An 18,075-nucleotide genomic window follows, 5' to 3' on the forward strand; every position below is an offset into this window, starting at 1 on the left:
AAATCAGTGAAAATTCCGGGATTTTGATTAAAAGTACTGGGAAAAAGTAAATTTTTAGAATTCATAAGAAAATTCTGAATTTTTGTATCTATTTTGTTTATCTCGTAAACTATGAAATTACCACAAATTCTAATACAAAACCTTCAATTTTTTCTATTTCTGAAAATAATTTCTTTTTAAATTTAACTTAATTCTTTAAGAACCACAAAATTTTTACTTAAAAATTATTTAGTAAATAATCAGACTTAAATATTTCAAAATTAATTGAATTTTAAAAGACTTGCGTTTACAATTTTCATAAATAGATGAACTTCAAAAGGTTTTAGTTTAGAATTTTGGAAAATTGCAATGTTGAATGAATTTAATTAGAAATTTTAATTAAAGAACTTAGATTTTTGAAAAATTTTAATAATTCAAATTCTTCTGAAATTAGTTAAATTTTTTATCTACACTTCACTAGTTATTGAAAATAATAGATTTACAGAAGAATTTTAGTTGTAAACACTAAAAAAATTTTCAAGTTTTCTCAAATTCAATGATTTTCAAAATCGACTATTTTAATAAAATTTTCCCAAAGAATTCTATTTAAAAAAAAAAATTTGAATAACATTCTAAGCAAACATTTAATTATTTTCATTAATAATAAAAATTGTTACAGGAATTCAATTATTTACAAATTTTTTTAAAATTTCTTCGCAATTCAATTATTTTTATAAATAATAAAATTTTTACAGGGATTCAATTATTTTCGTAAATAATAAAATTCTTTTAGGAATTCAATTATTTTCATAAATAATTAAATTCATTGCAGAATTTCAATTATTTTTAAGGCAATTTTAATCGAATTCCTCGAAAAATGTGATTATTCTTAAAAAATTTTATTAAAACGTCCAAAGAATTTAATTATTTAAAAATTTGTTGATAGAATTTTTTATGAGAATATAATTTTAAGAAACATTAAACTAATAAATTATTTATATTTGTATTTAAATAATTCAATTCTTGTAGAATTTTGTATTAAAAATTGATTTAAAAATAAATTTCAGTTAAAATTTTAGAAATAATTGAATTTTGAAAGCATTATAACGTGGATTTTTAGAAATAATTGAATTTTGAAAAGATTTCAAATTAAAATAATTGAAATTCTTAATTTTTCATATTATTAACAAACAATTCTGTAGAATTAATTCTTTTGAAAAAGTTTAATTGAATTTTTTTTTGAAATTATTTCAAGTTTTTATTTTCTAATAAAATAAAAAATTAAAATTAAATAATAGATATTTAATTGAAGAATTTCTGAATAATTGAAATTTTGTAAAATTGAATTGTAAACAAATGAATTTGAAAATTCTCAAAGAACTTTTTAAAAAATTATTAAAAATAATCGTTAGGAAAAGAAAAAACTAAAAATTTTGTGGAAACCCTGTAATACTGTCATGTCATCAGTCATTTTTTATCATCACAATTTTTCTTCTATTGGCATTAATTGAAACTAAAATTACAACAGTCGATATAATTAGTCCTAAAATAATTCCGCTACCAGCACCATAAATATCTTCAATTATCCCCACAATTAAGGGAGTTAACATTCGGGCAATATTCGTGATACTTGTTCCCATCCCTGTTAAACATCCACGCTCCGAATCGGGACATCGTTTAAACAATATTTCAGCTTCTCTTACCCTTAAAATCACATTCGCAAAGGCAAGTAACATGCCAAAAAAGACGAAAATTTCAACTTTGGTTGCTAGCAAAATGGCTAAATAGCACAGAGTGACGAAAATATGAATTTTTACACTGTGCTTCTCGAAATCAATCTTATTTTTGAATAAAAATTTATTTACATATCCCATAGAGAGACCACTTAACGCTGCAGAAAATCCCTGCATTGACAAACTATATCCAATCAATTTCGGTGAAACTTGAAATCTTTCACGAACTTTTATTGAATAATTATTAACGTAACAATCCTTTGCCACGGATGTTAGAAATTTTACTAGAAATATATCCCAATATAAATTCCAATCTATATTTATAAGATCATTGATTGCTCCGATTAGATTTTTTGGAATATTTTTTATTACACTTGACAGTTGAATAATTTCTTTCGTCTCGGATTTATCAACCTTTTTTGGAGGATCTTCCAAGTAGAGATATGCAATTGCTGAAAATTAAACAATCTTTTAAATTTTCAATCATTTTTTGTCAAGTTTACATACAACGATCAAAAATATTTTTCTAATTTTCAATACAAAAACATTTTTTACTTGATCTTTATTCATTATTTCCAAACGGAACATTTTTTTGACAAAAAATTATTTTCCTTCTGCTAAACAAAGAAAAAAAAATCATTTTCTGTACAAAAAACATTTTTACAAATGTTCTTTTATTCATTATTTTCAAGAGAAAAATTTTCAAACAAATAATTTGATTTTCTTTGTGAATAATATAAATTTTAATCGTTAGAAATAGAGATTTTTTTGAAGAGATAGAAAAGAAAATTAAAATTATATAAACGAACCAATATTTAAAATGAAGATAAAAGCAGTAAACATGCAAATGTAAAAGAATCCATTTTCGAATTCAACAAAATGTCCTCCAATCGCTGGTCCCAACGTGAAACTAATTCCTGCTATTGCATTTACTCGGCCAAAAATTACAGTTTGTTCCTTCATGAAAATATGATCGGCTATCACTGTTCTAATTAGCGATTGAATGTGTTTGAAAATACCTAAAGTTGCTCTTAATATTAATATCAAAAAAAGAGATTGCGTTATTCCCATAAAAAAGTAACAAACACTGGTGATAATTAGGCAAAAGATGAGAATGTTTTGTCGTCCCAGTCGATCGCTCAAACTTCCCTAAAAAAAAACAATTTTTTATTTTTACGATTATTCTTTTTATTAAGTGCTTTCACAAACAGAAAAATTTTATAAACATTTCTCGATTACTCACAATTATGGGTCCACTTAAAAGTTGACATCCTGCATAAACTGAACTGAGAACACCAATAAAAAAGTGACTGGCTCCTAAACTTTTTAAATGCCCCGATAGTAATGGAATAAAAATACTGATTCCAAAAAAATCCTGAATTTAAAAATCATTTTTTAAATGCATTTAATTGCAATTACAATTAAAATTATAGTTACAGTTAAAATTACAATTGTAACAAATTATTAATTAAAAATTAAATACAATTTATTACTAACAAGAAAGTTTTATGCGCGAAACTTTATTTGAATATTAGATTCAATATTTAATATTCTGATGCAAATTACGAAATTAAAAATTTTTAAATATCAACTTCAATTTTTGGAGTAATTTCAAATTTCAAAAACATTCACTTATTAATTAATTAACTATTTAATTATTTTTGTTTACTATTTTCTAAAATTTTAATTAAACTCTTTAAAACAATTCAAATACTTTTAAAAAGTTTACTAAAATTCCTCACGACAATTCAATTATTCTAATAAATAAATAATAAAATTCTTGATCTGGAATTAAATTATTTTCATAAAAATAAAACTATTTGGGGAAATTAAATTATCTTCATAAATAAAAGAAATTCTTCGCAGAGATACAATTATTTTAATAATAAGTAAAATAAAATTCTTCTTCTTCAACTATTTTCATAAAAACAAAATTCTTTTGCAGAAATTCTATTATTTTGATAAATAACTAAAATTCTTGGCAGAAATTCAATTATTTTAATAAAAAATAAAATTCTCCATCTGGAATTCAATTATTTTTATAAAAATAAAATTCTTTGCAGAAATTTTCTAAATACAATTTTAATTAAATTTCTTGAAAGATATCATTATTTTCAAAACTATTTTAATAAAATTTCTCAAAATAATTAAATTATTTAAAAAAAAATTTGATAAAACTCTTCGCAAACATTCAATTATAAAATAAATAATATTTTCACAAGAATTCAATTATTTAAAAAATCTTAAATGAAATTCTTCGCTAGAATTCATTTATTTTTCAAGATTAAAATTAAATTAGTTGGAAGTATTTAATAATTTTTAAAATTAATAAAATTTCCCAACGAAAATTAAATTTTTTACAAAATTTTTGATAAAATTCGTTGAAGGAATTTAATTATTTTCATAAATAATAAAATTCTTCATTTAGAATTCAATTATTTTCATAAATAATAAAAATTATTTATTTAGAATTCAATTATAATTATAAATATTAAAATTCATCAGCAGCAATTTAATTATTTTCGTAATAAATAAAATTCTTTTGCAAGAATTCTATTATTTTCATAAATTACAAAAATTATTCGCAGAAATTGAATTATTTTCATAAATAATAAAATTCTGAGGAATTTAATTATGTTTCATAACAATTTGAATATAAATTTTCGAAAGAATTCAATTATTTTTAAAAAGATTGGATTTTATTTAGAATTCAATTATTTTATTTACTTAGTATATATATTTTCAAAAAATTTTTAACTATATTCTTTAAAAGAATTGAATTATTTTCAAAAATGTCATTAAAATTCTTCCCACGAATTAAATTATTTTCTCCAGATAATTATAATAAAATTTCTTAAAATATATTATTTTCATAAATTTCAATAAAATTCTTCAAAAGAATTAAAAAATTTTAATAAAATATTTTAAAAAGACTCAATTATTTTCAATCTTTTAAAAAATTTTTAACAAAATTCTTCGCAAGAATTCATTTATTTTTCTTGATTTTAATAAAATTCGTTGGAAACATTCAATAATTTTTAAAAAATAATAAAATTTTCTAACGGAAATTAAATTTTTTATAAAATTTTTAACCAAATCCTTCTCACGAATTTAATTATTTTTAAAAATTTTAATAAAATTCGTCGCATGAATTCAATTCTTTTTATAAATAATAAAATTCTATACAAATATTCAATATTTTTTATAAAATAATAAAATTTTCTAACGGGAATGAAATTTTTTACAAAATTTGTAATCAAATCCTTCTCACGAATTTAATTATTTTTAAAAATTTTAATAAAATTCGTCGCATGAATTCAATTCTTTTTATAAATAATAAAATTCTATACAAATATTCAATATTTTTTATAAAATAATAAAATTTTCTAACGGGAATGAAATTTTTTACAAAATTTGTAATCAAATCCTTCTCACGAATTTAATTATTTTTAAAAATTTTAATAAAATTCGTCGCATGAATTCAATTCTTTTTATAAATAATAAAATTCTTTACGAATATTCAATATTTTTTATAAATAATAAAATTCTTCTGAGGAATTTATTTATTTTCCATAAAATTTTAATATAATTTTTCGAAAGAATTTAATTATTTTCAAAAATTTTGATAAAATTTGTTTTTATTTGGAATTCAATTATTTTCAATTCATTTTAAATTATATTCTTTAAAAGAATTGAATTTTCTTCAAAAGTTATAATTACATTCGACAGAAGAATTGAATTATTAACAAAAATTGTAATAAAATTCTTCGAAACAATTCAATTATTTTAAGAAATGTTAATAAAATTCTTTACAATGATTAAATTATTTCCATATAAATTTCTCCATTTTAATTCAATTATTATATGAAGAATAATAAATTTTTTCACAGGAATTCAATTATATTTTCAAATATAATTTTAATACTACAATTTTTCGAAAGAATTTTATTGTTTTAAAAAATTGTTATGAAATTCTTCGAAACAATTTACTTATTATTAATAAAATTTACTATGTTTTCAACTGAAAAGAGTTAAATTTTTTTTAAAACTAAAATATGAGTAATAATTACCAGAAAACTTATAATGTAAGTCCATGCCACGTGAAACGTCATTTTTTTGATAAAAAAAAAGAAGACAATTCTTTTAAACTTCTTTGTCTCTTATGGATCAACTTTTGTCCATTACCATCTTTCTAATTTCATTTTATACGTGATAATAATCACATCACATTAAACATATGTAATACGTAGTAGTTGTAAACGTCATTTAGATAACAAAAAATTGGTAGTGTGGTATTGTAAATTTTTTAAAGTCATGCTTCAAATGCAAAATTCATTTAAATTCATTACTTTTTGATAATGATTAACTTACTAATTTCTTACAACGAATAAATGTCATTTTGATATTTATGACATTTTGATAAATATAATTGTGTAAATAAAGCAACATCTTAGGTGTAAAGAAGATGATAAATGATGTAAGCCAAGTAAACAAAATTTATAAGATAATTTTGAGGTTAGTAATTATAAAAACATTTTAAAAATGATGTACTAGTTTCGGACAGGTTAGTAGATGGCGGATCATTTAAATTCTCAACAAAAAAAAAAAAATGTAAGAATAACATTTTTTTTCGGTATACAAAAATAAATAGATGCTAAAGTTAATAATAAATAGAAATATACAGAAATAAAGTGTATATAGTATATAAAAAAAATTGTTTACAAAAATTATATTTGTTGTTATAAAGTTAATTGTTTATTAACTGTTGGTCAATGAGAATGCAACCCGACTTGCATGCATGTTTCAAACTGTGTGGCGACTAAAATTGAAAATAAGAAGGTAAGTATAATAGTAAAAAAATTATTCTAGAAAATTTTAACAAAATTCTTAAAAACAATTGAACAATTTTAATAAAATATTTTGAAACTATTTAATTATATTCTAGAAAATTTGTCGAAATTCAATTATTATCAAAGTTGACTATTTTAAATAAATTTTTAAAAATAATTCTATTATTTAAAATAAAATTTGATACATTCAATATTTAAAATTTCTTTTAAAATTCGTTGCAAGAATTGAAGTATTTTCAGAAATAATAAAACTCATCGCTGAATTTCAATTATTTTCAAAAAATGTTTAAGAATATTCTCGTCAAGATTTTAATTATCATTATAAATAGCAAAATTCTTCGCCGAAATTCAATTATTTTTATAAATAAAATAACTCATCGCACAATTTCAATTAATTTTAATAAAATTCTCCTCAAGAATTCAGTTATTTACAAAAATTTTTTAAAAATCTATTACAAGAATTTAATTCTTTTTCATGATTGTAATACAATTCGTTGCAAGAATTCAACTATTTTTAAAGATTTCAATAAAATTTTATCAAAAAAAAAAAAAAAAAAAATTTATCATTTTTATAAATAATAAAATTTTTGAACGAAAATTCAATTACTTAGAAAAATGTTAATAAAATTTTTCTCTTGAATTTCAAATATTTTTAAACTTTTTAAATAAAATTCGTTGCAAGAATTGAATTAGTTTCATAAAAAAAAATAAAACTTATCGCAGAATTTCAATTATTCTTCAACTTTTGAATAAAATTCTTCGCAAGAAATTCATTATTTTCAAAAATAAAAAAACTCATCGCAGAATTTCAATTAATTTTAAACTTTTTGATAAAATTGGTTGCAAAAATTAAATTATTTTCATAAATCTGAAAACTCATTGCAGAATTCAAATTATTTTTAAACATTTAAATAAAATTCTTTCCAAGAATTCAATTATTTTCATAAATAAAAAAACTCATCGCACAATTTCAATTTTTAAAAAAATTTTAAATAAAATTCTCCACAAGAATTCAATTATTAAAAAATAAAAAAATTTAAATCGGTTACAAGAATTCAATTATTTTCATAAAATGATCAAGCTCACCGCAGAATTTCAATTATTTTCAAAAATTTGAATAAAGTTCTTCCCAAGAATTCATATATTTTAAAAGATTAAAATAAAATTCGTTGCAATAATTCAATTATTTTTTATAAATAATAACATTTTTCATCGAGAATTCGATTATTTAAAAAAAATTTTTTAAAATTCGTCGCACAATTTCAAATATTTTTATAAATAATAAAAATTTTCTGTGGAATTCAGTTAATTTTATAATAAAATTGAGATGAAATTCTTCGAAAAAATTCAATTATTTTCAATAATTTCAATAAAATTTTTGCTTGTAATTTAATTATTTTTAAAAAGTTTAGTAAAATTCGTTAATAGAATTCAATAATTATTTTCAAAGATTTTGAAAAAACTCTTTAAAAAGAAATCAAATATTATCAGTAAAATTTTAATTTAATTCCTCGTAAGAATTAAATTTTCTTGGAAACAATTGAATTTGTATTTTAAAGAAAATGTTTTTTTTATTTTTCATTTTATTTTCATTAATAATAAAGAGCTTTGGAGGAATTTAATTATCTTCAATATACAATTTTAATAAAATTTGTCAATATTTAAATTATAAAAAAATTTGATAAAATTCTTCGAAAGAATTTATGAAAGTTAGGAAATTAAAATAAAGAATGAAATTTCTGTGATTTTTGTGAATCGTCTAAAACGTGATTAATTGGTTTAGTCGGAAAATTAATTTTTTCAATAACTTCTTTTTCCTTCTTTTTAAAAATCAATTATCGAATGCTAAGTCCTTAATTATGTGAATAATAAAATAATTACCTTTTTAGTTGAAAGATAATTATTTAATAATTGTTTTAATTTGATAGAATAAAAAATAAGAGATTAATTAATTTAATAAAAATAGAATTTAAAATAAAATAGTTAATAAATATTTCAATAAATAATTAATAATAATAAATAGAATATGAATAATAAAATAACTAATTTTTTAATTGACTGATAATTGTTTAATAATTGTGTTATAATTATCGAAATAAAAAATAATAGGTACCTATTTAATTAATTCCGAAGATATTTTGTCATATTTATTATAAATATTAATTAATTAATAGGTAATTTGTCAAAATTAAAAAAAAACACTTGTATAACGGTAGTTTATATGTTAATAACTATGCAGAGGCTAGAAAATAATAATTATCGCAAAAGAATATTTGTATGAGTGTGTTTTATTGATAAATTAAAAACTATATTGAGCGCATTAGTCATTTAAAATTTACTGATAATTTTTTTTTCTTCTAAAGTTGAAACACAGAAATGAGAGTATAGATACAAAATTAAATATTTAAGTTAATTGAATATATAAATATTAAGCTTAAGAATATTTGAACCATTATGACGTCAACGTTTTAGAACAAAAGTTTACTGTGACATTATAATTATTATTGTTCGCTGAAATGCCAAAAAAAAAATGTTGCGTTTTTAACTGAAATTCTAAAATGAAAAATATAAATAAATAAATATGGTTTAAATAAAAAAAGAGAAAAAAAAGTAAATAAATAAAATTGAATTAAAAAATATAAATAAAAGAGTGTAAATAAAAAATAAATAAATAAAAGAAATATAAAATAGATAATTTATTATGTGATCAAATATTAACCCAATTTCAGATTAGAAAACTAGATTTAAAACTTTTGTATAAATGTCGATGTAATTTTTTCACTAAATATTTTTGCGTGTACTTTTTTTTCTTTTAATAAGAAGAATTTTTTCAGAAATTGAAAGTTTAAAATTTAGTTTTACTGAGATAAAAAAAATATTCTATATTATGCACAATATTGAAAGAAAAAAAAATGATGTCAAATTTTAGAAAATTGATACCACGTTAATTTTTTATAAAAGCAATCATCGCGTCACACCTGCGTTGAATAATATTGTAAATAGTACATTTAGATAAGATAATACTCCGTTAACCGAGTTTAAATATCAGACCATTGAAACAGTCGTCAGTTTTGGTTGGAAGGTTTCAATTTATACACTTTTTTTTTATATTTTATAGTTTGCAAATCTAGGGAAAAAATGCCCGGTAAGGATACTCAATTTTTTGCTTTTATTCTTTCACAATTGTTTATTACTAGTGTAAAATAACTAATTATCAATGGAAAATAACTAATTATTAGTAGAAATTAAATAATTACTAGTAGAAAATAATTAATTATTAGTGAAAATGGAAGTTAACTAATTATTGGTAGAAAATAACTAATTTACTAGAAAATAATTAATTTTTAGTAAAAAATAACTAATTATTAGTAAATAACCTGAAAGCAACTCTAACTAATAATTAGTCACTATAATAATTATTTAATTAGTAAAATATACTTGATTGACTTTTCTTAAATAATCTAAAAGTAAATTTAACTAATAATTAGTAATTAATAATTATTTAATTAGTAAAATATACTTGATTGACTTTTCTTAAATAATCTAAAAGTAAATTTAACTAATAATTAGTCACTAATAACTATTTAATTAGTAAAATATTACTATTTGATTGACCTTTTGAATGATTTGAATATAAATATTGAACTTGATTATTTGATTGACTGACTTTTTAAAAAATACATTTTTTAAATTATATTCTATAAATTAATTATATAAATTAAAAATTTTTAATTTAATTTTAAAGTTATTCCCTTAAAATATTTAAATTTTTATTTTTTTACTATTAAATTATAGTTATTTTTAACCAATTCAAATTCAGACGTTAATTTAATTACTTTATTGCAAACATAATATTTTTATTAATAAAATCTTTGAACTTGAATAAAATTTCAAAAATTTAAAACAGTAGGAAAAAGAAAAAAAAGGAACATTATTTATATAAGTAAAAAAACAAATAATTAAATTTAATTCATAGCTTACAAATGGTTAAGACGATCGGCAGGAACTCCAGTTCCCCACACAGCGGTCGAAGGTAATAATTTATTATGAAACTTATTTTTTAATTAAAAGATAAAAATAAATAAAGGAAAAAATTTTAAAATTTAAAAATATTCACAACAAAATAAATAAACACAATAAAATAACTACACACAGGGAAAATTTACGTTTAAATTAAATATTCTATTTTTTGTGCATAAAATATTTTTTTACGTTATTTTTATACCTTTAATTTTATTTTTGTTTAACCGGAATAAATATTTTTTTTTATATAAATAAATATTTGGTTAAGTTTAATGAATTTTGCATTCGAAAATAGAATTTCGTTACCTGATGGAAATATTTAGTTGAACCAAATATATGTTTTGATAGCATTTTAAGTGAATCATTGAAAGAATACAATAAATTGATCATTAATTAAAAGTATAAAATTTACGTTCTTCTTTATTTTCTTTATTAAATTTAAAAAAAATAATTAAAGAAAAAATTAGTTAATTGTACTAAAACATTTATTATCATAGTACTTTTAATCTTAGGAATAAAATCAGACTTATGTCTGTACAAACATAGCCAGACAAACATTATGTGATTATTAAATCGAAATTATATCAATTTTTTTATCTATTCCTATTAAAAAATCAGTATTTTATTAAGAATTCTAAAAAAATCTTTAAAAATACGACATTATTTATTATTTTCACATTATTACAAGATTGCATATATTTTTTTTTAAAAGGAAAAACAATGGCATAATTTCTCTTTCTCAATGGCAATTTTTTAACAATGTTCAAAGTCTTTTATTAAATAAAAAAAAAGTTTACTGTTTTTCGATTTTGAAAATATTTATAATTTATATCTCATTTCAAAACTTGATAGAAAAAAACAAAAATGAAATAAATAAAAACAATAATAATTGTTTTAAATTAACAAACATTTTTTAGAATTATTATAAAAAATAATACATAATATACTTTAAATCAATTATTAAGAAAATACTATATAATTAGTTCTTATTAATATTTAATTAATACTTATACTAAAAAAATTCATTTTGATTTGATTTGTTAAAAAATGGTGTTGAAAAAATATAAATTATGCATAGTTTTTTATTTATTACCAAACAAACTGGAAGATTTGTTGAAAAATTGTGTTTGAGAAATATAAGTGGTCGTAATTTATTTATTTTTTCTTTTTCAAAAAAAGAGAGGGAAATTATGAAATAGTATTTAAGCAAATTTTTTTCATTAATTTACAAAAAAAAAATTATAATTATTTCGTTAAAAATTGTAATTAAAAAACAGAAAATACAAAAAGTCTTTTTTCAAGAGAAACCAAAAATTTTGTAATAAAAAAATATGATTGACAAATCAAAATTATGAAAATATTTTTTCTTTACTTTTTATAAAAATCTTTTAAACTTCACAGTTTTATTTTCAATTAAAAATTGTGATCGAATTTATATAAAAATTACTTTTATTTATATTATTTATATTTATATTTATAATAAATTGAATTCCTGCAACGAATTTTATTATTCATTAAAGAATTTAAATATTTATAAAAATAATTTAATTCTTGCGAAAAATTTTATAAAAGTTTTTAAATAATTGATTTTTTTCGACTAATTTTATGCAAATTCTAATTTAAATAATGAATTCCTGAGAAATTTTTATTATTCATGTAAAAAATTGAATTCTTACGAAGATTTTTATAAAAAATTTTTAAATAATTGAATTCTGTTTGGAAATTTTTTGAAAATAGTAGATATTGAAAATCATTGAATTGGGGAAAAGTTTTTAAAAATAATTAAATTTTACAAAGAATTGTATTAAAATTTTTAAAAATAATTGAATGTCTGTGTGGTATTTTTTAAATTGAATTGTTTCGAAGAATTATTTATGTAAATAATTGAATTCTTGGAAAGAAGTTTATTTAAAATCTAAAAGAATAATTGAATTATTTCAAAAAAATTTAATTAAAATTGTATTTAAACTAATTGATTTCTTTCGAACATATTTTATTAAAATATTTGAAAATAATTGAATTCCTGCGAATAATTCTAATATTTTTGTAAATACTTAAATTCTTCTAAAGAATTCTAAAAAACACTTTTAAATAATTGTTTTTTTTTGAGGAATTGAAATTAAATTTTTAAAAATTATTACATTATTCGAGCAATTCCTGTAAAATTGTATTAAAAATAATTGAAATCCTGCAATGAATTTTATTATTTATGAAAATAATTGAATTGTTGCAAAAAATTTTACTAAAATGTTTCAAAAGAATTGAATTTCTGTGAAAAATTTTGTTATTTTTGAAAATAATTGAATTCTCCATAAAAATTTTATAAACATTGTTTTAAATAATTAATTTTTTCGAAATGTAGTAAATATTATGAAAATTTTATTTTTAATAATTGAATTCCCGTGGAAAACTTTATTTGTAAAAATAATTGAATTTTACGATAATTAATTAATTTAAAATAGTATTAAAAATAATTGAAATTCTTCTATGAGTTTTACTACCTACTTATGAAAATAATTGAATTCTTGCTTAGAATTTTATTAAAAAATTTTTTAAAAAATTGAATTTCCATGAAAAATGTTATTATATCAGTGAAAGCAATTGAATTATTATGAAGAACTGTATAAAAATTTTGTTAAATAATTAATTTTTTAGAAATTTGTTTTGAAAATGCTATTCTATATTAATTGAATTCCTGTGGAAATTGTATTGTTTATGAAAATAATTGAATTTTGGATGAATTTTATGAACTTTTTTTAAAATAATTTAATTCTTTTGCGAAATTTGATGAAAATAAATAAAAATAATAGTACAGCATAATGCAATAAAATTAGTAAAAAGTAGGTTTAAAATTTTTATATTACGGTTTACGAATAAATATAAATTTTTTTAATTCCAACACTAAATGATTTAATTATTTATTAAGGTGGACGAGATGTGGATGGTAGTTCTATTTACGTAGGCAGAGCATTTCATGAAGGAGATATGATTCCAGCGAAAGTAATTCCCGATAAAAATGTCGCGTATGTCGCATGGGGTGGTCAAGAGCATCCAAAAAGCAGCTATGAGGTAAGAATTATATTTTATTTATTTATTTATTAATATACTTGAATTCAAGAGAATTCATTATCGATATTTCTTGAATAAAAATAATATATTGAATTTCTAATAAATATTTATATACATAAATATGGACATTTTCTTTACTCTTTTTAAATATTACCTCACTTCTTAAAACTCTTATCAAATTCTTTCAATCGAAGAAAAGGAGGAAAAAATCTAATCAGAAAACTTTAATCCATCAGATTCAGACCTTGAAACGCTTTATCGATATATTAACGCAAAAAACAGATTAATAATCGAAATCTGCTCCTATCTGAAATACATTATATTATATAAAGTATTAAATTATTATTAAACAACATTTTATATACATATATATAATAAAAACAGACAAAAATTTTATTTGACTAAAAAAAACGATTATATGCCTATTATCAAATAAATATTTATAACCAAATAATATTTTTTACATATTTAAGTCAATTAAATGGCCTAATTGCTATAGATACTGAAATTATTGGTTCAATTACTGAAATGGTTTAAATATTAAAATTATTGATTCAAATACCGAAAATATTGATTCAAATAGGTACTAAAATATGTATTTGGTTCATAGAAAATTTATTTGATTTGACGAAACATTATTTTATTCAAGTAAATATTTATTTGATAACAGACAACTAATCGGTAATTTATTCAATTCAAATAAATTTTTTTCAGTAAAATTTATTATTTATATAATATTTATATAATGATTTCATCTCTCCTTCGAAATGAAACAAAATAAATTAAACATATTATCCATTAAAAAAAAATAGAACGAAGGCTATTTACTAAGAAAATTTAATAAACATAAACTACAATAAGTTTAACCAAAAAAATATATGCAATTATTGTTATTTATTATGTAAGAATAATTATCGAAGCATTGACAAGAACAAATAATGAACTAATTTCCAATCAAGTTTCTACTTTTTGTGGTCAGTTTTATAATACTTAATTATATTTATTTATTATTTCTTATAATAAGTAATTAGTTTTGTGTCCTTTTATAATTATAACGTATTTTCATGTATTTTTCTTTTAACATTTATCTTATAGGTTTTGTGTCAAGGCGAGTTCTCTTGGGAGTTTTGTGGCAATGGACGAATCCCCGAAGATGCTGTTGTTGGAGGACAAACATCTGAAGGAGAACCCTTGTACATTGGACGTGTTATACACAAAGGATCCCAAACAATTGGAAAAGTAATTTTTATTTTTAAAAACAATATACAATTACTAGCTTTCAGCACCGCAGACTACATTGAAAAAAAAAATTTATTTTATTAAAATAACCAATTACTTGACGCTAGTATCAATTAAATATTTACTTGAATCAATTCATATTATTTTTTTTTTCATCATTTCAATTCAATTATTATTTTCAAAAATTTTTAACTATAATTCTACTTTAGATGAATTATTTTTAATAATTTTCCAAAAAGTTCTTTGTCAATTTTTAAATCCATTTGTTTACAATATTCAATTTTAAAAAATTTTAATTATTCGTAAATTCTTCAATTAAATAAATATTAGAAAATAAAAACTTCAAATAATATAAAAAAAAATTAATTAAACTTTTTCAAAAAAATTAATTTCAAAATTCAATTATTTCTAAATATCCACGTTATAATTCTTCTAATATTTAAATATAATCTAAAATTTTAACTGAAATTTATTTTTACATCAATTTTTAATAGAAAATTCTACGAGAATTCCATTATTTAAATACAAATAAAATGCAAATAAATAATTTATTGAATAATTGAATTAGTAAAAATAATTGAATCCTTAAGAAGAATTTTATTACCCTTGAAAATAATTGAATTTCTGCAATAATTTGTAATTGGGGTGCATGATTATTCCCCAAATGTCATTTTACCGAACTGCACTTTTGCGAATAGTCAATTTTGCGAAAAGCCAATTTTGCGAAATGTCACTTTTGCGAATTGTCATTTTTTCGAAAAGACATTTTTGTGAAATGTCATTTTTGCGAAAAGCTATTTTTGCGAATAGTCATTTTTACGAATTGCCATTTTTGCGAATTGTCAATTTTCCGAAAAGTCATTTTTGCGAATCGACATTTTTACGAATTGTCAAATTTCCGAAAAGTCATTTTTGCGAATTGTCATTTTTGCGAAAAATACAATAGAAACTTGTAGGTATCTATAAATTCACTATTGTATTTTTCGCAAAAATGACAATTCGCAAAAATGACTTTTCGGAAAATTGACAATTCGTAAAAATAGCTTTTCGCAAAAATAACAATTCGTAATAATGGCAATTCGTAAAAATGGCGATTCGCAAAAGTAACAATTCGCAAAAGTGACATTTCTTAAAAATGACAATTCGCAAAAATTAGTTTTCGAAAAATTGACAAATCGTAAAAATGGCGATTCGCAAAAATGACTTTTCGAAATTCAATTATTTCTAAAAATTCACGTTTTAATGCTTTTAATATTTAATTATAATCTAAAATTTTAACTGAAATTTATTTTTAAAACAATTTTTATTAGTAAATTTTACGAGAATTTAATTATTTAAATACAAAAATTAATATAATTTATTAATATTATGTTTCTTAAAATTAAAGTCTCAAAAAAAGTTTTATCAACAAACTTTTAAATAATTAAATTCTTTAGACGAATTTTAATAAAAAGTTTTAAGAATAGTTACATTTTTCGTGGAATTCTATTAAAATTTCATTAAAAATAATTTGATATGTTTTTAGGACCTTAATTTTTGTTGAATACTGTTTTTTTTCATATTAAAAAAACACACAATCAAAAAAACAATTAAAAATAATTGAAATTCTGCCATGAGTTTTATTATTTATGAAAATAATTGAATTCCTAAAAGAATTTTATTATTTATACGAAAATAATTGAATCCCTGTAAAAATGTTATTATTTATGAAAATAATTGAATTATTGCGAAGAAATTTATAAAAAAATTTGTAAATAATTGAATTCTATTAAAATATTATTAAAATAGTAGATATTAAAAATCATTGAATTGGAGAAAACTTTTGAGAATAATTGAAATTTTGCCAAGAATTTGATTAAAATTTTGGAAAATAATTGAATTTCAGAGAAGAATTTTATTATTTATAAAGAAAATTGAAATTTTAAACAGATTTTTAAAAAATTTTTGAACACAATTGAATTTTTGCGAAGAATTTTATTACTTTTGAAAATAATTGAATTTCTGCAATCATTTGTAATTTTTCTAAAATTCTCCAAATTATATCGTACAATTTACGAACTTTTCGTTCTTTTTCAATCAAATTACGGACTTTAAGGACCACTTTTAAAAAAAACTTACTTTTACGGACTTTAAGCAAATTTACGGACCTATAGTTCGGGCCCTGAAATACTCAAATTATTGGTTGAAATACTATTTAATTGGTTTAAAAATTATTTGATAAAATTTATTTGATTCAAGTATATATTTATTTGATAATAGTGTCAAGTAATCGGTTATTTGAGTCAAATAAATTTTTTTTCATTGTTATGATGCGTAAACGACAGTATTTTTAAAAATCTTCTGTACATTTTGGAAAATTTCATTAATTAAAATTGATTTTAGGTACAGGGAAGTCATGGAGTTTTGTACATCCCATTCGATGGAGAAGAATTATCATTTAACGATTATGAAGTTCTTGTTTTGCATTAAATCAAATTAATTAGCGGAACAAATTTTTAAGAACATATGACTTACTTTTATTAACGCGCTTTTGTTGGAGGACAAACTTTTCTAATTAATAGACTTTTTTCTTTTTTTATTTATATCATGCCTGCGGATATTTGTTATTTTAATTATTTTTTGATTTCAGAAAATCAGTTTTTTCAATGTTTTGTAGTGTTATCTACAAAAAAAATAAATAAAAAGAACTTTAATTAAATTGAGATTTTATCATTTATTAAAATATAATTATAAATAGGTAGGTATATATAAATATTTGTAAATATTAAAATATTTATAGTCACAGATTAATTTTACACCAAAAAAATATTGAAATAATCCATTTTTAATTAATTTTTTCCATGACGAAAATGTGTCTTCAAATCAAAACCAAATCATTTGTGATCATTTTGAAAAAAGAATCCTTCGATGGATTATTTATAATCCTTTGTGGATTAAAGCTTTACAAAATATTAATATTTTAATCCATTTTGGTGTTAAAATAATGCTCTATCACAATTTTCAGTGCTGTTAATTTGTGCATTCCTTCAAAAATAAATCTTACTAACTTGAACTTATATATTTTACTAAAATATTTTTTTTATCTACTATTTTGACCTTTTAATTTTTATTTAGAAATTTTAATCAATTTTCTTCGAATGCATTTTTTGAGGATTTTATAATTAAGTCAGAAGTAAATTTTA

The 18,075-nt window shown here is 19.5% G+C and overlaps 2 protein-coding genes across 2 annotated transcripts; one reads left to right on the forward strand and one right to left on the reverse strand.

The window, feature by feature from the left end:
- Nucleotides 1-1,303: 1,303 nt before the first annotated feature.
- On the reverse strand, nucleotides 1,304-6,290 carry LOC122509177 (major facilitator superfamily domain-containing protein 9-like). The gene is made up of 4 exons (XM_043623006.1): nucleotides 5,783-6,290; nucleotides 2,956-3,087; nucleotides 2,522-2,861; nucleotides 1,304-2,164 (listed from the first exon to the last, which is right to left on the reverse strand). The coding sequence occupies exons 1-4, from the start codon at nucleotides 5,822-5,824 to the stop codon at nucleotides 1,443-1,445; spliced, it is 1,236 nt and encodes a 411-aa protein (XP_043478941.1). The 5' UTR covers nucleotides 5,825-6,290; the 3' UTR covers nucleotides 1,304-1,442.
- Nucleotides 6,291-9,593: 3,303 nt separating this feature from the next.
- On the forward strand, nucleotides 9,594-17,509 carry LOC122509178 (natterin-3-like). Its single transcript, XM_043623007.1, has 5 exons — nucleotides 9,594-9,707; nucleotides 10,539-10,595; nucleotides 13,512-13,654; nucleotides 14,750-14,893; nucleotides 17,276-17,509. The coding sequence occupies exons 1-5, from the start codon at nucleotides 9,701-9,703 to the stop codon at nucleotides 17,360-17,362; spliced, it is 438 nt and encodes a 145-aa protein (XP_043478942.1). The 5' UTR covers nucleotides 9,594-9,700; the 3' UTR covers nucleotides 17,363-17,509.
- The last annotated feature ends 566 nt before the right edge of the window (nucleotides 17,510-18,075 follow it).

Source organism: Leptopilina heterotoma, unplaced genomic scaffold, assembly GCF_015476425.1.
Source record: "Leptopilina heterotoma isolate Lh14 unplaced genomic scaffold, ASM1547642v1 Lhet_6, whole genome shotgun sequence".
Lineage (NCBI taxonomy): Eukaryota > Metazoa > Arthropoda > Insecta > Hymenoptera > Figitidae > Leptopilina > Leptopilina heterotoma.